Source organism: Chaetodon trifascialis, chromosome 10, assembly GCF_039877785.1.
Source record: "Chaetodon trifascialis isolate fChaTrf1 chromosome 10, fChaTrf1.hap1, whole genome shotgun sequence".
Lineage (NCBI taxonomy): Eukaryota > Metazoa > Chordata > Actinopteri > Chaetodontiformes > Chaetodontidae > Chaetodon > Chaetodon trifascialis.
In genome coordinates this window covers 28,203,313-28,225,736 of record NC_092065.1, presented here as the reverse complement: position 1 = coordinate 28,225,736, position 22,424 = coordinate 28,203,313, and the positions used below count along the sequence as shown (strand labels likewise).

Genomic DNA, 22,424 nt, shown 5'->3' with positions numbered 1-22,424 from the left:
TGACATTTGTGCAGCCACTTCCTCCACAGTGCACATAGGATGGTGTGGTCTTTTCAGAGCAGTATTCAGATCTCTCGGGTTGATGCATATTCAGATTTCTTGCTTAGCCTTTTTGTTGGTAGCGACCATGGATGACACCCAGTCAGTTGGCTCTGAGACAGGAGTGATGACTCCAAGTTCCTGCATCCTGTCCAGCTCAGCTTTAACTCTGTCTTTCATAGCCACAGGAATACGATGTGCAGGACGAACAACAGGTCTCACATCCGGATCGAGTGTCATGGAGTAGGTTACAGGTGGCTTTCCGAGCTCATTAGAGAAGAGGTCGCTATATTCAGCTTGAATTAAGTGTGAAAAATCGTCATCAGTGAGGCTCAGCTGATGAACGTCTTTGCTTAATGAAACTAGTCCCAACTGAATTCATGCACGTAGCCCAAGTATTGGCAAAACATCTTCCTGGACAATGAAGAATGGTAATGTATACCTCTGTTCTTCTAGCTGGCACTGTAGTTTAACCATTCCATGAGTCTCTATTTCACTGCCACCATATGCAATAAGGTTTGTGGGTTTAGTGCACATTGTTTGTTCTTTGTCTTTAACTCTTTCAAATGTCTTCTGTGACACCACATTACACTTCGCACCTGTGTCCACTTTCATCTCAACTGAAGCGTTGTTAATTTGTACAGTGACAAAAGCTTCATTGTGTTCTTCAATCTCAGTTGAAACGACACTCATCTGTGGTGATAAGCCATCAACATAGAATGTCTCATCTGTTCTGTTATCAGTTTGGTCAGGCTCTAACTGGTGAACAGTCTTATGTTTCTGCCTGCTGTAGGTTTGTTGTTTGGACTAGCAGCATTTTTTGAAATGATTCCATTTTTTACATGCATGACACTGCTGTCCGAAAGCGGGGCATTTATCCTTCTTAGCAGCATGGCTGCCTCCACAGTTGTGGCAGTTAACAATGCACTGTGTTACATTTGTTTCTGTATGCTCTTTCATCTTTGCGTTATGCTTTTGTTTTCTTGTGAACTTAGCTTGGACCGCATCAACATTTGTAGAGTGAGTGTTGCGGAAGAGCTAGTGTTTTGTTGTGCTCTTCAGTTACTTGATGAACCTGACATATGTTAATAGCCTTAGCCAATGTCAAATCACTGTCATTCAATAACCCTTTTCTCAGATTGTCATTATTGATACCACATACCAGTCTGTCTCTAATAAGTTCCTCATAGAGATCTCCAAAGTTGCATCTTTTTGCTTTAATCCTTAAGTCGCTGACATAAGATTCAATTGTCTCACCAGCCCTTTGACTTTGTATGTTGAACTTGTGTCTTTCCATGGTGATGTTGGTTTGAGGGTTACACATCTCTCGGGTCTTCTTTGGATTCAGCGGGAACAAGGACGTTTCCATCCTGGCCTTGTTCTCTTACTTCTCCGGCGTACACAAAAAACCGCTCACGTTCAATAGCCTCCGGTCCTGCCAGATTGAGGAGAATGTACGCTTGTGTGCAGGTCGGCTTGTTTTGTGCCGCTGCGATAAAGATGTCATACTCTTGCCCTTGCCGAGAGCTTTTGGACAGGAGCTAAGTATGTGTTCCAATGTTCCCCTTGCTGAGCACAGTGGGCAATTTGGGGTCTCGATCCTCCCCCAGGTCTACAGGTTCGCCGGGCTAGACAGGACATCGTACACTGCCCGGATCAGGAAGGTGATGCGGTGTGGTTCAGCCTGCCAGAGGTCCGTCCACGTGACTTTCCACTCCACGGCCTGCTCCCACCTTGTCCAGGCCCCTTGTTGCCTCAACGCAGCCGCTCTGCTAGATCTTCCTTCCTCCACTGCAGCCCTCACCTCCTCCTGAATCTGCCTCCGCTTCTCCTTCCCCGTACTCTCCTTCTGCCGAGATGTTGGGAACAGTCCCAAGCCTGCTCTACCATGGGCCACCACGCCCACCAGATCTTTGTGGTGCAGCCGGGACTCAGCATCCAGCACCGCAGCCTGGGCACTCCATTTCCTTCCTGTCCCTTGTTGTCCCTTGTTCTCACGGGCTTCCCGGATAAGTTGCGTCACCACTCCAGTGTGTTCTCGGCACCCCGGGACTCCAGACATCCCTCCCTTTTGCACAGACGTATCTATGTAGTCGTTTTTGGAGAGGAAGTCGGACAGCCGCCTTGCTACTACACTGAAGAATATCTTTCCTTCCACTCTCAGCAGTGAAATCATTCTGAATTGGTCGATCTTCTTTGAATCCTCCTCTTTAGGGATCCAGACTCCTTCAGCACATCTCCACTGCTGTGCCACCTTCCCTCTCCTCCAGATGACTCTTAGGATCTTCCAGAGTCGCTTGAGCAGCAACGGGCAGTGCTTGTAGGCCTTGTAAGAAGAAGAAGAAGAAGAATTTCCTTTATTCGTCACATTTTATACACAACATGCAGTTGAGGAGGAAACTGTACACGCCATGCATATGTGAAATTCCATTCCATTCCAGTTTCTTTTCGTGATTTTCTTGCATGTTTTTAGTGGGGGTATTTTTATGGAGGACCCAGGTGAACACGGGGAGAACATGCAAACTCCACACAGAAAGGCCCCTTATTTTTCCTCAAGCAGCAGGCACCATGGTGGTGGAGGACACGCCCAGCGCCCACAGTGAGATTTGAACTGGGGACCTTCTAGCTGTGAGGCGACAGTGTTACCACCGAGCCACCGTGCCACAACTAAGGAACACAACTTGGTCCAGGGGCTGAGCTAGATCTTGACTTCCTCACAATCTCCTGGACTTCCTTCAGAAGTGGTTCCCTGGTGTCAAAGTCCTCGACGGGAGGTGGTGGGTCTACAAGGATATCACACTGGACGAGCTCCATCTGTCTGTTGGGGTCACTGTAAGTGTCCTGAAGGTCCCGATCCAACTCCTCCTTAGTGCAGACTAGGTTGCCACCTCGTTTCTGCCCTAGCAGTGATTTGGTGAAGCCAAATGGATTGGCTATGAATGCAGCCCTCTTCCTGGCTCTCTCCTTCCAGCGCCTTCGATGCCATTCTGCTCTTTGCAGAGTCATCAGCCTCTTCCTCAAGATAGCCCGCAACTCTGCTAAGGGAGGGCCCTGCTCCTCGTTAGCTTCCTTGTGCTGCCTCTTGATGGACTTCAGCTCCTGACAGATCTTGTGGATCTTCACTGCCCTCTGGTTCGTAGTGTATGGTCTCTGTGCAGGTCTTTCCTCCTCTGCACCGAACCTCTCCAGGGCAAGACTGATGATGATAGTCGTCATTGCCTGCAGCCTTTGATCCACATCTCCCTTCACAGATGCTTCAAGCACCTTGTAGACGTCCTCGTCAAACTGCTCCCAAACTGTCGTCTTGCAGGCCTGTGGCCGCTTGATTAGAACCTTCCCATGGGAGAGATTTGGAAGAACCGGTTGCGCCTCCCCGCCCCGGGTGCTGTCTTCCCAAGCTGCCAACTGTCTCTGCAGTCGTCGCCAGACTATTCCTGGTCGTCAACCAGTCTCTTCCTGGTCGTCACTGGTTACGCCAGAGTAGCTATTTCTTGAATACGTCTTCCGATGCAACTGAACACATCGTCAGTAATGTAACCTGGTGTCATCGGGTGTTTCGGGTCTTTCAACATTATACAACCTCTTCCAGGCGACCCAGGTGTGTGTTCAGATGGCATTCGCTTGTCCCCATGGACCTTCTCTCCAGATCCAGAGCAATCTCGAGGCTTTCTCAGCTGCTTTGGTGATGTTCTTGATGGCTCTGCTCCTTGGTGTTCCTGTGATGCCCAGTACACTGAGAGCTTTGTGGAGCGAGTGGCCCACAAATCCACTGCAGCCTACCTCAATGGGCACACACCTCACCTTCCAGCCCTGCTGCCGACAGGTGATGACCAGCTATTCATATTTGGTCCTCTTCCTTCTCTCTCTCTGTCTCTGTCTCTGTCTCTGTGTCTCTCTCTCTGACTGCATTTCTGTCTATCTCTGTCTGTCTCACTCTCTCTCTCTTGCTCTCCCTCTCTAACCCAACCGGTTGAGGCAGATGGCCGCCCACCCAGAGTCTGGTTCTGCCCGAGGTTTCTGCCTGTTAAAAGGAAGTTTTTCCTCGCCACTGTCGCCAAGTGCTTGCTCATGAGGGAATTGTTGGTTCTCTGTAGATAAAAGAGCTTGGTCTATACCAGCTCTGTATGGAAAGCGTCCTGAGACAACTTTTGTTGTGATTTGGCGCTATACAAATAAAATTGAATTGAATTGAATTGAATTGAATTGAATTGAATTGAATTGAAACTTTCTCTTGGATTCAGTGGGAACAAGGACGTTTCCATCCTGGCCTTGTTCTCTTACTTCTCCCTCGTACACAAAAAACCGCTCACGTTCAATAGCCTCCGGTCCTGCCAGATTGAGGAGAATGTACGCTTGTGTGCGGGCCGGCTTGTCAAAGTGTGCCGTCGCAATAAAGATGTCATACTCTTGTTCAAAGATCCGCCAATTTTTGGCAATGTTACCATCAAAACCATTGGGTCCGGCCTCTGGAATCCGTCCGCCATGTTTTTCGTTTAGCCGCATTGTTACACGTCCATGTGTCTAACCGACGGTAATTCTCCTCGCTCGAAAAAATATAGAACAACACTTGTCCGCAAAAAAATCCGGAAAAAAACTTCTGAGACCATGTTGGAAAATGTGTTCAAAAACACGTCAAGTAGAGTTGCTTCAAACTTAGTTTAATAGGCACATGACGACGATGCACAGTAAGCATGACTGTAGCACCGAACCATGAGCTCAACACCATACTGAGCTAGTGCGCATGCAATTAGAAACTACGGCATGAGTAACAGATCAATATAGACAGCTGTGAACGTAATGACCGATCTACAAGGGTGCTTACAGAGATCTGTATAAGATTTTAAGATAAGATTTTACTTTCATTGGTCACTGCACACATGTTACAGGAGGAGGAAACTGCACACACGCCATGCATTAGTGAAATTATTTTCTCCGTTTTTGACCCATCTCATTCAAAAAAAGCGCGGACGGTCTTATTTCACACTTTGTATGCATGTGGCAGCACCAGAGACCCAAAGAAGTGAGTTTTTCATAATATGGGACATAACTGTGAAAATCATATTATTTAAATTTTTTTTTATTTGAATTTCTGATTGGGCGGGCAAGCTGTCAATCATGGCGGGCATATGCCCGCCCATGCCCGTCCGTAGCTCCGCCCCGTGATAATGTGTTAGCTTATGGTTTGTCCAAGTCTAGAGTGTAAATGGTTAAGCTGTAACAAAAGCCCTGGTTTGTGCTTTAAGGGGAGGGGTGTTACGGCTGCCACCGTTCTCGGGGGTGTTTGTGTGTGTTTGTGCGTGTTCTTGTGCCCCGTGTGTATGTGTATGTGTATGGAAATAGGACTCCTCCTCTGGAGGAGGATGGCGATTGGGGGGGAGGAGCCAGCCAATGTCCAATCCCCTGCCAGCAGTTTTCTCCCACCGGCCACAAGAGACGTCTCAGCCCGTCAGTCTGCGGCTGGCATCTTTGGTGACCAGCCCTCACACAAGGAGAGATCCACCTCCTTGTGTGACAGATTTGTCAGAGTTCAACTCTTTGTATTGTTTGGCAACCAGACTCGATATTGAGCTAGGTTTAGAGGGGGGGCTGATTTGTACATACACTTAGTTTTTGGTTTGTTAGCTTCAGTAGGCTTAGGGGTGCTTTTTCCCTTGTATTCTGGTTCTCGTTTTGTTTCCATTTGAATAGTAGGCCTCATTTAGGAGGGTTTTGTTTTCCATTTTGTTGGGTGTGGGATTTAGGTCGCTCTCATTCTTAGAGAGTTCTCTTCTGGTTTTGATTATTTCATTTGTTTGAAAAGCACCCACTGGCTCTTTTTTGTTGTCTTGGCCTTTTGCCTTTTGTGATTTAAAATGATTTTAAATACCTTGATTTAAATAAATAACTTCTTTTCAACCACTTCCACCGGTTGTTTTTGTTACTTCCCTACCCCTAGCGCACTGGGTCGTAACAACTGACATCGTGATTAATGAGTGCTCCGGTTTTTCCTGCATGTTAAAATTGGCAAAACCCAGCCAAACAAACAAACAAACAAACAAACAAACAAACAAACAAGCAAAAAACTGTTAAAAGTTTCCAGTCATGATTCAATATATTGTGCAACTTCTGCAAAACAAATAGATGAATAAAAAGCCCACAAATCATCTGCTGTGATTCAGACACGAAAAAGTGGGTTGAACATAGAAATTCACACCAGGAAGTTTCAAATGTATGTGCGCTGCCTCACAGCGTGTCCATAAGCTGCACAGAGTTCCCTGTGGAGGCTGTTTCAGTAAATCTAAAGCTACAGCGAAGCTTCGATATAAACTAAAGTCCATGGTGCTGATGTCTCTTTCTACCCCTCCTGATGTCCTCGTATTCTGCATACACCCCTGTCCTCTGGGTCTAGGTGACCTGCCCTCACTACACCCCCAAAATGAAGAAGCAACTTGTCATTCACCACAAATTGTTATTATAAATTATTATTACATATGGTATTTTTAACCAGGTTACATTAATTTCTATTCCAGCGTAAATATTTGTCTCCCATGTGTTCTGTGTGCGTGGCCTGAAGGAGCTTCAGCTTTCAATGTCAAACTGCTGTATGATGACAAATAAATGAACCGTGATGCCTTGAATGGGAGAAAAATGTACCGTTTTGTCTGCGCTTGGATAAAAAACATATTTAGACTTTGTGGTAGCCGATTGGTCACTGGTGAAAATGCAGAGCCTCCGTATCCTGCTGACTCCATCAATAAAGAGTCCGTTAAACTCAGCGTTGAACAAAGGACTTAAAAATTACACGGCTAAAAACACTGAACTTTATTGACCTGTGAATGAGAACAGATCTACAGACATGGCTTGAAGAGTCACACTTTATTTACAAAAACACTGAGAACCAAACAGTGGAGGGTCAGGAAGCATGAGGGCTGCTTGTTATTCCTATCGAACAGCGGCTAAAGGCTCCTGGTTGCGTGTGTCAGGACGTGGTTTGATAACTGCAAAGTAAACCTCAGCATTACTGGCTTCTTCTGAGCTATGACCTTCGCCACCGTGTGCGTTGTTTCTTCAGGCGTGCGTTTGAGACGATGGCGGTTTGGTTTCTGAGCGGCGGCGAGTCGAGCCGGTTTACTTCCTGACTTTTCTGGCTCCCTTCTTGCTGCTGTAATACCAAACAAAAAGGACAGAAACACGTCAGCACTCTCCGCTGTGGACTTCTGAGTCTCTTCTAACGTTAGCCTGTCTGGTTTGGCGCCTCGCTCAAAGGCAGGCGCTTCCCTCCGGCAAAGCCGTCTGCTAGCATAAATGCTAATGAACACTGAAAGCAGCCTGGAGTCGACACTGACTTTACATAATTTAAATATTCTTCGTTCCCAGTATGATGATTCTTCAGCTTTCTGTCTCTGAGCCTGCTAAAGCTGTTCAGTCTGTTGAGGTGTTGAAGTTCAGACCAAAGTCAAGCACAAGCTCATGCAGCACTTACCTGCACGGACCGAGCCCCGACTGAGTCCGACAGCCACTCCCCTGCCCTGAACACCTTTACTGTTTACTGCATTGACACACGGTGACGTGAACGGGTCAGTATGAGGAGAAGGACCCTCACTCTGAAAATGGATGAACTGCTTCACATCGTAACTTTCACCATCACATGATCAGAGTTTGCTCTCTATGTTTGCTGAAAACGACTTTTCAGAAGGACGAAAATTAATCATTGATGTTAAAATCTGGCTGCGTGGCCAGCGCATGTCTCATCCTTTTTCAGAGAACACAAAGAACCTCCTCTCATAAACACAAATAATCCAGGTGAGTGAAGTTAAACTGACGTAGAGAAAGAGAAAAGTCAAAATGGATTTGGCTTTTTCCCAAAAATCAAAGTAAATTATTGTAACTTTGAGTCAGTTTTTATTTATTTATTTTAAATTAAACTTCAACCTGCTGAACGAACATGATCTCGCCAAAGCCGATGGCGTCACAGTCCTGAAGACAAACTGCTGCTGTCTTATATTTTTGGACAAACACTGGACCACAACATGTATGAGCTGTGAGGTGGACAGACACCGTCCTCTCCCTCCATGTTGACTTCCAGACATTTTCCAGACAGTCTGGTTTGGGCCTGAAGGCTCACGGGTGGTGTTAGTGAGGATTTGGTGTGTTTATGGCTTTTTGCATCTCACTAAATACAAAAAAATGACAGAAGTGTTCATACTGAAATTTGGTGATGCCAAAATCTCCATCATGAGAAACACGGCCTTGCCCGTATTCTCCTTCCATTAAAGGAAAGGCCACTGTTTTCTGCCATAAACTGACATGAACTGTCCTGACGGGTCGGGAGCAGTTATGTCCGGATGGGGGAAGGGATCACACAGACGACAGCTGGCGCGTCAGTGAACGCAGCGCTGACAATACTTACTGCTTCTGTAACTCGTCAATGCGGTTCCTGAACGTGAGCACCTGAAAAACGACACAGCGGCAGCTTTAACACACACCTGAGCACGTTTACCTCTGAAGAGAAGGCCTTCCCTCCACCCTCCTGAACGGGCTCCGCGGCTGAAAGCTCGCCTCTGAAACCTCCACAGACTTACCTGCTGGACCGCTCGCTCGCTCACACACCTGACCGAAGCTCTGCGATGCTCAAACTGACATCCAGAGCAGGACAGGGTGTGGACGAGCTCGGTCATCCAACACCACCTTCACCTCCACTTCATCTGCCTCCAACTGAAGAGTTTGATCCCAAAAATGACGTCTAGCTACCAAAAACACGTTAGCATGAAACCATTGGGCCACTGGAAAGGATGAAAGGTGGTCTAATGGTCTCATGTCCAGTTTTGTGACTGCTGAGTCTTTCCATTCATTTGTTTAACTTAAGTATGGAAGCTCAGAAGTGTCAATGTTCTGTCATTAAAAGTTAAATGTCTCACCAGGACAAATCTCATTGTAACAGATTTGTTTTCATTATATGGAGAAACAAATACTGTTACATGAAAAAGTCCTGTTATTAATAAAAGACTGTGAGACATCTGTGAGACTGTGAGCTCTGAGATCTTTGAACTAATGTACATTTATTTTTTAAAGCACTAAAAAATTCAGTCACAGCCGATTCCTGAATTTGTCACTTTTGGAAACAAACTCTTCTGTTTCTGTTTTCATTTTTAATTTCTGGTGGTGCGTCGTCTCCTCTCTCGGCCAGCGGGGGGCGCTCTGGTTCTCTGACCTTCCTTCATGCTAACATGCAGCTAACCTGAAGCCAGCAGGCAAACACCTGCTCAGCTCTACTTACAATTTACTGAGCTCCTCAACTCTCTTACGCAGGGTTGTAACCTAGAGAGAGAATCAAAGATCACATCGAGGTTCAGATCCAGAGAAACTCTCAGCTGAACGTCGCCTCAGGACACCATCATCATCATCATCATCACCCTCATCATCATCATCATCATCATCATCATCATCAACATATAGCTGGTACCGGCTGAGAAAGGTGCTGTTTTATGATTTTCAACCACTAAAAACAGTGTAATTTATCTTAAAGGATGAACTACGATGTTCAGGGGAGTTTAATAATTATATATAAAATATATTTGAAAACTTTTCAATCAGGAACAATCTGATTGAAGAATAAATAAATAAATATTATAATCAGAAATGTAAAAATCTGTAATCGACAGTTTTCAAGGTTTAGTTGCAGAAACGTGGAGAGATTTCGGTCTGTACTGATTAAGGATTGAGTTTTAACGCATTGATCAAAAAGGGTTTTAATCGTTCCTCATTCAAACTGGATCTGATTGATTTGTTGTGATGACCTTTAAATAATCCACCAATTAACCTCCATGACTCACCTAATCCTGTGCTTTAATTGTAGAAAAACCCATAAAAAGCTCATTTGAAAGTGTTTCATCGATCCAGTAAGTCGAGCCAAGAAGAAAAACTTCTCAAACAAACAGTATGTGGAAGAATTTAAAGATCGTAACAAAAAAACTTAAATTCAGCTTTATCATCTGGAGGATTTGCTCCTGTTTTCTGTTATCTGCCACCTGTTAAAGTGCATTAAAACAAGCAGTAATGAGAGAGAGTTCCTCAGGCTTCTCTAAGCCATCACTCAAGTCGTGGTATTTTATCTTCTATCAGACATCAAAGCCGTCTTCTCCTCGAGTGTGAGGCGTTAAGTTAGTCTGAGAGGCTCTGGCAGGAATATCAGACAGTGAACGCCTCACCTCGTACTTCTGCCTCTTCAGTCTCTCCATGTGGTCGAACTTCTCAGACTCCAGCTGGACCATCCATTCATGCAGCTCTTTGATCTTATCCCTGCAGGAAACACGAGGTCAGTCAAACACCATGACAGGACGATGGAGTCCTGAGGCGTGTGTGTGTGTGTGTGTGTGTGTGTGTGTGTGTGTCTGCGCGTCGTACTTCAGCTTGTCCTCGTTCAGGTGGTCGATGTTCAGCGCCTTGCGTCTGGCAGCCAGGATCTTCTTCTTCTTCTCTCTCTCAGTCTCTTTCTTGCCTCCTCTCTTCTGGTCGGCCTGTTCAGGACGGACGGACAGACGCAGTTAACAGATACTCATCAACACGTATTCACGTCTTTACTGAAGTCAAAGCAGGGGAATGTAACCGTGTACAGTCACTTACCACAAAGTACTGCATCTAAGTACAATTTTGACAGTTGTACTCAAGTATTCCCATTTTGTACTACTTCTACTCCCACTGCACTACATTTATTCAGCACTTATACTCATTAGTTACTTTTATATAAGAAAACATGCTTATATGATATGAAGCAGTACTACTAATATACCCGGTAGTATACAAACTATGTAAAAGTGGCTCCACATTGATGAACTACATTAAAATGACAAATGTATTTAGTGGTGACACCAAAATAATCTAAAATTCTAAAAGAACACTGTGAAAGGAGCCAGTTTGCATCTCTAGCATCTCTTTGCATTTCTAGCTGCAATTGTGTGTTTTCAGAAATTTAAAGAAATTCCATTACAAGTACCTCAGATTTATAGCTGTGGTAAATGTAAATGTACTCGTGTACTGTGGACAGCGTGAGTGTGCACTGACCCTCTGCAGGTGGCTGCTGTAGTTGGAGCCCATGCTGGAGAGAGCCGACTTCTTCTTGGCCTCCTCTTCTGCCTTCTTCTTGGCGTCAGCCTCCTCCCTGATCCGCCTCTCCTCCTGGTTCACACAAACAGGTCAGAGTGAGACCTCGAGCCGAGCGGCGAGAGGTGAAATGAAGCGAGTGAGGATGCTTCGGGGGTTAAAGCAGAGCTCCTGACGGACTGGGATTAAAGCACGAACCTCACGTCTGGCCTGGCGCTCCTTCTCCTTCTCAGCGCGGACCCTCTGCTGCTCGGCCCTCTCGGCACGACGCTTCTCCTGCAGCACAGCAGCAAACGCAGCGTCGCTCACTTTAATCCATGTGCTTTAAGTCACCAGGTGAGACCTCCTTCAGGTCTACACAGTAAAAATGAACCTCTGGTGGCTTAGCTTAGCAAAAAGGCGGGAAACTCGGCGATAACTCACAATCCTGTCCTTGAGGGCAATCAGTTCTTCCTCCTCCTTCTTCCTGCACTCAAAGTGAGCATCGATCAGGGCCTGCAGCTCGATCAGATCCTTGTTCTGACGTTTCTTCTGGATGTCCTGCAGGGCGGAAGCAGAAGAGATGACACTCAGCCAAACAGAAACTCTCAACGTTAGCCGAAATCCTTCACGTCGTCACGTCAGGTGTGCTTACATCAAAGTCCACTTTCTCACCATCAGGGATCTTGGGGGCGCTGGGCCTACAGGAGAGAGTGTTTGGGTGTTGAGTTCACTGCTATAGCTCATTGTAATATGTTTTTAATGTGTTTCTTTTCTCTTTTCAGCCCAGTGGCTCAGATTCAGTCTACAGAAATGATTTGGAGTCTGATGACATGAGAAGGAAACTTACTTGAACTTTGGCTTCTCCTCTGCAGGTTAGGAAATGAAGAGGGGACAAGTACATGTTATCGGGTTAGAAACAAGGCAGATTATTTCATTTCTCTCAGGCATGACAAGGATTAAACTGTGTGGTTTTGGCTCTACGTGACACATTAGATTAAGATGGCGTCCTTGTTTATCAGTGTTTAAGTTAGAGTGAATAAGAGCAGACAAATGAAAACTTCACATAGTAAAAATGGAACCGAACAGGAGATTATGAAGAACATCTGGCTGTGAGTGCAGTCACAGTAAATCTGAGCGGTTAACACAGTGCTGCATCGCTTTTCTTCAGCTTCAGAGCATCTCTTTCTCTTTTCTCTGACAAGTCGTTGGTATCGTTGCCTTTCGTATGTGCTGGACGTACAACGTGTGCCGTGTTTTCTTTTGTTTTTTTTTTTTTGGCTTGACCCCAAAATCACTTTTATACAAGCAAGACAAAGTCATTTTTTCCATTTCTTTCTTTTGTTTGAACCCAGATTCTGGCGGCTCCATGCCATGCAGATGACGGATGACATAGCAAGAGAGTAACGGTGGGTTCGCTGTGCAGAGAAGCACGTGTTAGCATTTCATATTCTTTCACCCTTTTTCTCCTCTAGCAGAATTTGTTTCAAAGCTTGTTCAACAAGCATTTCTTTCTTTCTGAATTCAATCTCTCAGTGCCAATTGGGCAGCGCTCCTGGATTTTGAAAGACAGGTAAAATTTGGACAGACATTTTGTGAAAAGCAGGCGTTCCCCCGAGTACAGACGTCAGACCTGGACACTATGGTCCTCCCAAAACCAGAATTTCAGATTGGTCAGAAGTTTTTAAATCAACATACCTTCCTCTTCAACGGCCTCTGCATGCAGCAAGCATCCAAAACAAAAGCAGAATAAACAACAGCATTAGCAAGCGACTGAGAGCAGCAAACTGTACAAACAATCGGCTAAACACAGTGGAGCTACGAAACTATGGCAGCCAACCAGCCAAGAGGAATTTTAATTACTATGAGTTCTCAAATACTAGCCCAGTCTGAAATGTTTACGGACAAATGAAGGCAGGTTGTTACAAACATGGAGGGTGTGTGAACTCTCCTGGCTAACATGATAAATTCAGGATAATTCCACCTGTGCAGCAGTCACGAACTGTAACAGCACTCTGTTGCTTCTTCATGTTGGCCTAACGGTAATTAAAAAATCAAAATCAAAACTACAAACTGGAAGTGTTTGTAAAAAAAAGGAAGCGTCTCACTCAAGTACGACAAAATAAAGCAAATAAAAGCCTGTCCCTAATATAAGACGGTCTCAAATAAAAGTGAATAAAGGCCAGCATTTGAGAACCGATGATAGGCTGAATAGATTCTTGGTTTGCAGAAGCCACAGTTTCACCTTCAAGCAGCTCTATAAAGTGTGATCTCTTTAACGTTTAGCCCTGCATTCACATGCCAGTGGACATTCAGAAACGTCAATGTAAAACGCGGAAGCTGGAGAGTCAGGGCAGGGTATTATGGCATATATTAATCATAAATCAGAAATTTAATGGCATGAAATCAAAAGCAAAGTTCCTTTTTTGAATGTCAGTTTTTACAAAATAGCATGTGGATGCAACTCTGACTTGGATGACTTTCCCGCCAGCACGTTAGCATAGTATAAAATGGGACAGTGATATCCATTACGCAAATTCTGAAAAAGATGAAACGCCATCTTTTTCTCTTACTCTTACTGAAAATGTATTTTCATGCTTAGCTATACAGAAGCAGTTTAAGATATGTATGTGATCTGATGTTTACCTTCATCAGATCTCAAAATAATGAAGAAGCAACCATGTACGCCAAAGCACTAGAACTAATACTAGTACGCAGAGTACATGTGGTACAGTAGTAAAAGTAGGGTTAGGCTGATAAAAGAGGCCAAGATTTGTCCTTTTTAGAACTTAAGGCCCAAAATAAATGCTTTGTCCACTATGATTGCCAACATTTTAGCATACAGTAAATCAAGCTAGTTAAGCTAATTAAGTAGTACTTGTAAATTTAAGTAAGCATAAATTGTTTATTTTGTGTTGTGAATCAACAATTTTCAGAATGAAAATTACATAAACTTTGGATTTATACTGTAGTATTGCTACTAATATACTGTTCTGTGCTACATGCTAATGCGTAAACTCGAACACTATATGGATATATCTATGTAGTTGTAGAGATAATTTAAGTTTTTACTGTCTATTGAAGCCAATTTACCTCAGACTCCTCCCTGAAAAACACGTCTCACCTTTTCATAAAGAATGTTTGATAAATGAATGATGGAATCTGTGAATTTTTACATATCTGAAAATATCTTTAACAGCAGAAAAGCTAACCTAGATATGGGGCCAGACATTCTCTCTCTGTATCAGCCTAAACCATGAACTTCAGTGCAAAAAATATTGGCTTTCAAGTATCCATCAAACAGTGACTGTAAGATGTTTTGGGTAGGATCATCTCAACATATCAACATATGTTTATTTTTCTATTACAAGTAATCATATCCCATCTTGCTTCCTTTGAGTGTTGCATGAATGGGCCGTCTTTGACTTTGTCCAGAGGTGAAAGGAAGGTAGCGTTAGCATTAGCAGACATGGTGAACATGTGTGCGGATCAGGATTAGTGGGGTCTGTCTGGATGGCTATAGCCCGTGGAGCGCACCTGTCGCCTCGGAAAGGATGATAGAATACCCCCTTCCCCCCTCCATGCCACATACCTTCAACCTCAGGTTCAGGCTGTGGTTCTGGCTCTGGTTCTACCACTGGTTCTGGTTCTGGTTCTGGTTCTGGCTCTGGCTCTGGTTCTGCCTCTGGCTCAGGGGCCGCCTCAGGGGCCACCTCTACTTCCTCTACTATCTCCTCTTCTACAACTACACAACATGCAGCGAGTCACGAGGGGAGAGGAAGGGCAGTGAGAGGGTTAATGGAAGCAGGAGAAATGGAAAGGGGAAAGAGGTGGTCGGGTGAGTGCATGAGAGGGGGAGATGTGAGATATGAAGAGGTTCATGACGGGGCAGTTTGGGGGAACTGCCACCAGATGGTGCTAAAGCAGGTGAGACAGCAAGCAGTTACAGGAGGGAAAAGGTCAGTCATTGATGTTCAGTCATTGATGGATGAAATGTGATCAGTTCCTGGAAATACCTGCACTGCAAGTCGGTGTGGTGGAAGACAGGAAGAGACAAATTCTACCCTGACGCAGTCTACTTGTTTAACCTGTGTCTTTTCATATATCTCAGATAATGTTAGTGTTAACCAGCATGCCACAGAAAGTACATGTGGAAGTAACAGCACACATTTTCAAAGGTGACTGACAAATTAGTATCAATGACATGAGATTTATCATCCGGAGTCTGCAGGCTGCGTCTTACCATCGTATTCTTCACGTCCGTCCGAGAAAGAAAGGAGCAGAAGAACATTATCAAAAGATCCCGTTTGTACCCATTTTTGACAGAATACAAAATGTGGGTACACTGGGGATCCATGCTAAGCATACACAACACAGTCCTCCTGGGCTGAGCAGAGCTCACAGGCGTGACGTCAAAGTGGCATTAAACTTCCTGAATGTCACTTTTCCTTTAATCTGAAAGAGTGTTCAGCTCAGGAGGGCTGTTCAGTTGCAGATGGTCATGCAGAGTTGCAGGACTTGTTGCCAACAGGTCAGTGCAGGCTTGTGCAATTTAAAATTTTAGAAGTTTAAATTTTGATTTCACACCGCGTCTTTGACACTGTCCTGCTGCCAGCATCGGTGCCTGCAACCATGCGACAGGGGGAGAATAATATATATGCAGATTTGCTTAACGGAGAGAGCATTATTGCACAACTTGAATCTGGAGGAGTCAAGCCAAACCTGCAAACGTATGAATTTGTCCAGTGCAAATAAATCTCTACAGGGGATGGAAAGTCAGTTAGGCAAGATTCAGAAAGAATACTGGGATTTAGCATGGAGCTCCGGGCTGTACCTGGACCTAATGTCTGTGGATTGATTGTTTTAAATGAGGAAAATGGTGTTACTTACCCTGTTCACTGCAAGAGAAAAGGGAAAGAAATTATGTTGTAGACTTTAAGCAAATCATTGTTGAATAATGAAAAATTGTTGTGTCATGTTTGACCATGAATACAGTAGTTTGACAAAATAATCTTAATTCAAGGTCCACTTTGTAGCTTCTTCTAGAGCTCTCAATTGAAGTCTCAACAGAGATGCTGCTGAAATCTCTGTTGAAAGTGGACAGTGAGTTAAGATTAATTTGTCAAACTGCTCATCAGAAGGTTCAGAGCTTTGAATTGGTGAATGACAATGTGAATCGACTTACACTTCCTCAGTGTCAGACATGGTGAGAGTGGACTTTGCAACCTGGGTGCAAAAGAGAAGAAAGCCCGTCAGTAAGGAGCGACTGAGCGGCCGACTATATTTATAGCTCAGGATTAAGTTGCAGAAGTCTTAAATATCTGCTGTTGGCCCCACCCTGACCAAACTCCACCTGCTGGCCTACACATATTTCACCACTACCCCCCAAAACAACAAATTCTTTGATGCAGTTTCACTTTGAAAGGTTTAGTTCCTCATCGCCTGAAATGTTTTACAGGGATCTGGTTTTGAAACGTCCCCCAAAATGTGTCAGATCCAAACATCTTTGGTTTATAATTAGTGCTCGACTTTGGACGGAAATTCGAGCCCCGGTCCTGAATCTGCTTCTCTGATGATAAGTGAGAAGGCAGCCAAACATAGATTTATGCCAGTGGAATGTTTTCAGCCGCTGAGAGAGAAGATTAATGTTACAGTTGGAAAAAATGGAGTCCTACGGGGGTAAAGGTCGACCTCCTGCCCTCTCCCATCACTCTGCCTCCATCTGGCATCCCGGGCGTTAAAGAGTTTTTATCTTTAGAAACACATATCTTCAGCTCTTAACAGTCTGCAGCAGATTCTTTCATGTTTAAAGTCATTCTCAGCGTACCGTCCTGCTGTAATTCAGCTGTAAAATTCCAGACTGGATGCAGCATCTGATCAAAACCCTGCAATGACGAACACACACAACCTGAATTTATTCAGAATTTGTTCTCTCAGTGATTGGATGTCGGATTAGTTGCCCATTAGCCTCATTAGCTTGAGGCCACCATGGAGGCGTCACGACATCACAACTATTTTCATCAGACAGCTGCACAGGTCCCAGATCCGGTTTCAGTGGACCCAGTGTTGAAGATTGGGTTCCATCCCCTGGACCACCACCCCTAATTCCACCTTCATCTCCTTATCTGGACGTCTCGCTCTCACATGGTTCCTTCAATCATCTTCCTGAGGTTCCCTGCTGACTGAGGCCACTCTGCTCAAGAATTAAAATAAACTCTGAAAGGGAGCCGTGAAGGTTAAAGGTCTAACGTTTGGCTTCCTGCTATTCGTTCTTTCAGTCTCGTAAATTTCACATTAATTTGTGTGAGTGAGTGTTTTGAGTGTTTACGCCAGCTTGTAATATTGGTAGTCAAGAAAACAGTCCACATTTAGATGATTCCTTTACATGCAGGTTGGAGATTCTTGGCTCCTGTTCAACATGTTAAAGTGTTGATCCTCAAGCTATGAGCACTTTAATGTACACACATGCCACGCCCATTTACAGCTTCACCCATGGACAGCAAAATTAAAGCTATAACCTATGAGCCAAGAAAACCTGCAGTCCAAAACAAGTTCCAGTAGTGTCCCCGTCTTAAAGTATCACCAACAACAGCCCCATGTTACATAACTCATTAGTATCATCTTCTGTCTCCTGAAGCGGAAAGCTGCCTCAGAGGCTTTAAGCCATCTGTAAATCCCTCAGGTATGAACCTCGGCCCGGTCACTGGACTCCGACCAAAGCGACACAAAAACAACAACAAAGTCCTTTGAGATAACACCGGGTGCCATGAGGAGCTTCAGAGCTTCATGTTTTAACCTCAGCTGAAGGTTTTACATGGTTACAGACTCCAAAAATAACATTTCTCAGCTCTGGAGATACAACCCAAGAAACCGACAGGATACATTTCAGGCTCTCAGCCGCACAGCTGCACTCAAACACCAACATGAACTAGAAAAGGGAGGCCAGTTTCCTCTGTGATCCACTATCTGAACACGACCGTCTAACCCCTGACCCCGGCAGCAGCGTCTTAGTGGTGGCAGTGATTTTCACACAAGTGGACTCAGCTGTCCTCGTTTTGGGTGATGTTTGGGGACATTGCACTTGAGCTTCCTCTCTACCACTCACACCCTCACCCTCTCCCCTCTTCCTTACCTCAGAAAAGCTGAAAGAAGCGAGCTCCCTGCTGGCCAAGACAGGCTGTAAGGTTCTGCAAACTTACCGCGCTGATTATGTCCTTGTGTTATAGTGACACACGATCCGCTCGGCCTCCCCATTGGCCGAGGAGTCGTCCTGGAGGCGAGGCTGGGCCTGCCGTGGGGCAGGTTCCACGGCTTAGGTCCCCCTCCTACTGCTGGCACTCAATAAGGAGATGGAAGGGTTGAATGCTAAGGAGGGAGGCTCAAGTTTGGAGAAGGGGGAAGCCAAGACGCCCCCAGGTTGCTATTCTGGGGCAGCTGCATTAGGCAAGCAAATTTCATCTGAGTGGGAGAGGAGAGTTGGACATCAGGGGAGCGAACCAGGTCCCCCCGAACCTCTTATGTGTCTGTACAGCATGGCCACAGGAGGACAAGACCTGAACAATTTGTCTGTCCGAGCTGTAAATCCTACATATTGATCATCTTCTTCTTGGCGCCTTTGACTACCTGGTCTGCAAGAATCAATCAGAAAGACAAAAGTGTTATCAGGAAGTCACTGGACATATGTCAGACAGTTTTAGTCCATGCATGTCCTCAAAACATAGAAAAACAACATCACATGACAACTGAGACACTACACAAACACCACCGGGCTGTCAGTGTGTAGTTCCTCATTTTAGGCTGAATTAAAGGACAAATATGCTTGAATCAGATAGTCAGATAAGAACTGTTTGTGCCTTCTGCTGTAGGTGTTTTACAGCCTGACTTTCTTCACATTATGAATCAGTTAAAATGCAATCTCATCTGTTTCTCAGTTATGTAATATGTGAAGTCTGTGATAATGAGTGTTTGTCCTCTTCTGTCTTTTAAATACCCCACTGAAGATTAAGTAATGATCTTTTTATAATTAGTAATTTTAATTCAAGTCGTATTGGATTTAGTTGCATTTAATCAAATGAAAAGAATGAGTGATTGTGAATGTAGGCCTGTATTTATTCATTTTCTTCTGCAGCATCAGTTTGATCTGTTACTCACGTCTTTCAGTTCAGCTGTAAGTCTAAACGAGTCACAGCATGAATCACTGAGCAAACTCCAAAACTTGATTTTTAAGCTGGATCTGGGATGTTTCTGTCTGTCTCGACCACCTCTGGGATCCTGAATGATCTTCTACTTTCCTCCAGGGGGCGCTACAATGACATAGTAAAGAACAGAGGCTCTTGGTCACCCACATGTGTGAGTTTCAAATGTTTTCATGTCACAGGAAGACAAATAGACAAACCTCAGGCCAGAGACCTCCTGCTGTTACAGTTGGACTGAACTGTTACAGAGCGTAGGAACAGTTGTAGAGTGCATCGTCTACTTTCATGTGAAATACAGGACGGTCAGTGAAATCTATTCTGCTGCACAAGCAATTCCAAGCAAAGGAAGCTACAATCTTTTCAGTTACTGCTGGAACCCCCAAGAGGGAACCCTGACATCCCAAGAGACCTCAAATACGATTGGACTCCCGTTAAGGACCATCCTTTCCAAGACTGTCCTGCCATCATAAACCTTTAGAACCACAATTTTAACCCCATCAATGACCCCCAAAATCCTCCTGAGTACAGCTGGAACTCACTCAACGGCTCCTGAAAGCTCTCCTTAATCATACAAAACCCCACCATCTAAAGGACTCATGGGATCCCCAGAAATACTTTTGAAACCCCATCTAAGCAGAGGTCAGTAGCCTCATAAAGGATCAGTCAGAACCCCCAAAGATCCTTTTGATATTGTGACAGATCCCTTAACCCCCCACCCCACCCCACATGGACCTATAAAACAGAAGAGAATCCAAGAACCCCCTCAACACATTAGTACAATCAAATCATCTACAACTACCAGCACCTGAAAGTCCCTTTAAGGATACCCTGGAACTCTCTCAAGGATTCCTGGAACCACATCTTAAACTCCCCATAAAGACGCTCTTGGAAACCCCTCTAATACTTCTGGAATGCCATACCCACTCCTGGACCCCCCTCAAGAACCTCTGTTATCCCCCAACACCTTTGAAACATCTTATAAAGATTCTTGGATCACAGGTTCGTTTAAGTAACACCTCACAAGTGCTCACATCATCAGGACGTTTGTATCATTGCAGTTCTGGTTCTCTAAGGATTAAGATGCTGTGCATTGACAGGGTAACATCATTAAATTTGGGTTTAATTACACCGAACTGTGGACTTTGGCTGATGTGAAGCATCCGTATCTGTTTAGTTCAGGCACATCTTTGTCCCTTAGAGCACCATCAAGAATATTTAGAGCCCTCACAAAGATCTTTGGAACTCCTTAAAGGATCCCTGACCACCATCATGATACGTCTGTATGGGTGCAAGAACCCCTCAAAAATCCCTAATCCCATCAAGAACCCCTGAACAAGGATTATCTGTATAGAATTCAAATCACGTCAAGTTAAACCCTTTCTGAGCGTGTGGTGGAGCCCCCTGCCGGCTCCCAAGTACATCCCTGGAGGACCCCCAGGTGGCCCTCAGCCCCCACTTTTAGAGGCTTGAGGTGGTGAAACCTAAAGTCCTATGGCCTCTCTGTGCTGCGTCTCGCCTCGCTCTGCTGTCACGACGACGCTGCTGTCAATCTGAGCAGCTCACAGGGCTCAGGATTTATTTTTGGACTGCCATGGCGTCTGTTCCTTCCATTTGTAGGAAGGGGGGTCGAGTTGGGCTCAACATGAACCTGCCGCTCTGACACTCCGGGCTGGGACAAGCAGGCAGCAGCCGGCCGGCCGCCCCCCGAGCAGCAGTCGCACAGGTAAACACGCCATAATTACACCTTTTATTCTCCAGATAGAGAGCAGGGAAGGTGTTAGCAGCATTAAAGGGGCAGCTGCTGTCGAATGCAGAACCCCCCACCTCGGCAGCCAGACAGCGGACGTGTTTGGAGAGCTCAGGGTGTTTTTCTCGTCCTCAGTGCAACATGAAAGCACCAGCAGGGCTGAGCTAAGTGTTAGCCTCGCACTGATTCTACTCCCTGCGGCTTCAAAACACACTCTGCCCTGTCATCTATCTGTCCTGGCTGCAATGGGGCATTACTGAATGATGATCACATGTTAGATTTGAGCTGCAACCCTCCTGCTGTGTAATTGTGGGGAATAAAGTTAAATTTGACAGTTTGCGCTGAAATCTGAACGAATGTTCTCTCCTGTTGTGTCAAGGGGAACCTGCCTGGAGCGCTTTGAACATCAGCAACAAGTTTTTACCTGGTATGTTCCTTCTTTTCCATCTAAACCACTGTTTGCTCTGTTTGTGTGTGAAGCTTCATAACGTCACTGGAGGTAACTGACTTTTTGGGGTGGATTCATTTACTTAAGGAGGCCATTGTGGCCCAGCTTGGATTTTATTACACTGCTATTATTACCCTTTCCTCTTTTGAACTTGCATCCTGAAGGCGCTCCAAATACCGAACCTACCAGAGCCTTAAAAGGAGGAGTGAGCTCTCATGTGTCAGACTGGCAGCAGGTTCAGGGAGGGATGTGGGCGTGGGGGCTTTAAAACAACCAGCTCTGGCCTACATTTCACTGTGGTGACACACATAGTAAACTGAAGATATTGAACATTTCTTTTTGTACAGACTGCATGATGTCAGCGATCATAAACTTATCTGACTCTTATTTTAAGGTCAGATTTGTTGCACTAATGTTAGTTGATGCTTGTGGAGTTTTAAAGAAAGAACCTTTGGGGATTTAGAAATAAAAAAGCAAACAGGGGAACAGAACAGTTGCACCAAATTTCTCCAAACTCCGAGCTCATTTATTCCTCCTTCTATGTTAAATCCTTGTCCTCTGGTGTGATTCGGTATTCTAAGTGACAACATATATCCGAGGCCCTATCCAGTGTCACTGGGCTGTGATGTCATGAGGTCAGATGCTATGCATTCACTTTCACCCTTCAGCAGATATATATACACATCTATATGTGTGTATTTATGTGGGAAGAGGCATGAGAGGATCCTGGAGCTTAGCCTGTAAAGCCTCACAGAGCTCCTCGTGTCAGAGTGCAGATCTCTGATGGTTAATTTCAAAGATTTGGTAAAACACACAACACAACACAACACAACACAACACAACACAACACAACACAACACAACGCAACACAAGCATAAAGAATGTGTAGGAACTTGAGGAGAAGGATGAAGATACCGGTTACTTTAATCCAGAGTGA

At 44.9% G+C, this 22,424-nt stretch overlaps 1 protein-coding gene and 1 pseudogene across 1 annotated transcript; both read right to left on the bottom strand.

Annotated features, from left to right (window-relative positions):
* Positions 1-1,423: 1,423 nt before the first annotated feature.
* Positions 1,424-4,542, bottom strand: LOC139338058 (uncharacterized; annotated as a pseudogene).
* Positions 4,543-7,035: 2,493 nt separating this feature from the next.
* tnnt3a (troponin T type 3a (skeletal, fast)) lies at positions 7,036-16,302 on the bottom strand. The gene is made up of 13 exons (XM_070972957.1): positions 16,283-16,302; positions 15,988-15,995; positions 14,690-14,842; positions 12,796-12,813; positions 11,948-11,966; positions 11,753-11,798; positions 11,542-11,658; positions 11,317-11,394; positions 11,080-11,193; positions 10,423-10,535; positions 10,227-10,317; positions 9,296-9,336; positions 7,036-7,180 (listed from the first exon to the last, which is right to left on the bottom strand). The coding sequence occupies exons 1-13, from the start codon at positions 16,300-16,302 to the stop codon at positions 7,147-7,149; spliced, it is 852 nt and encodes a 283-aa protein (XP_070829058.1). The 3' UTR covers positions 7,036-7,146.
* Between the last annotated feature and the right edge of the window lie 6,122 nt (positions 16,303-22,424).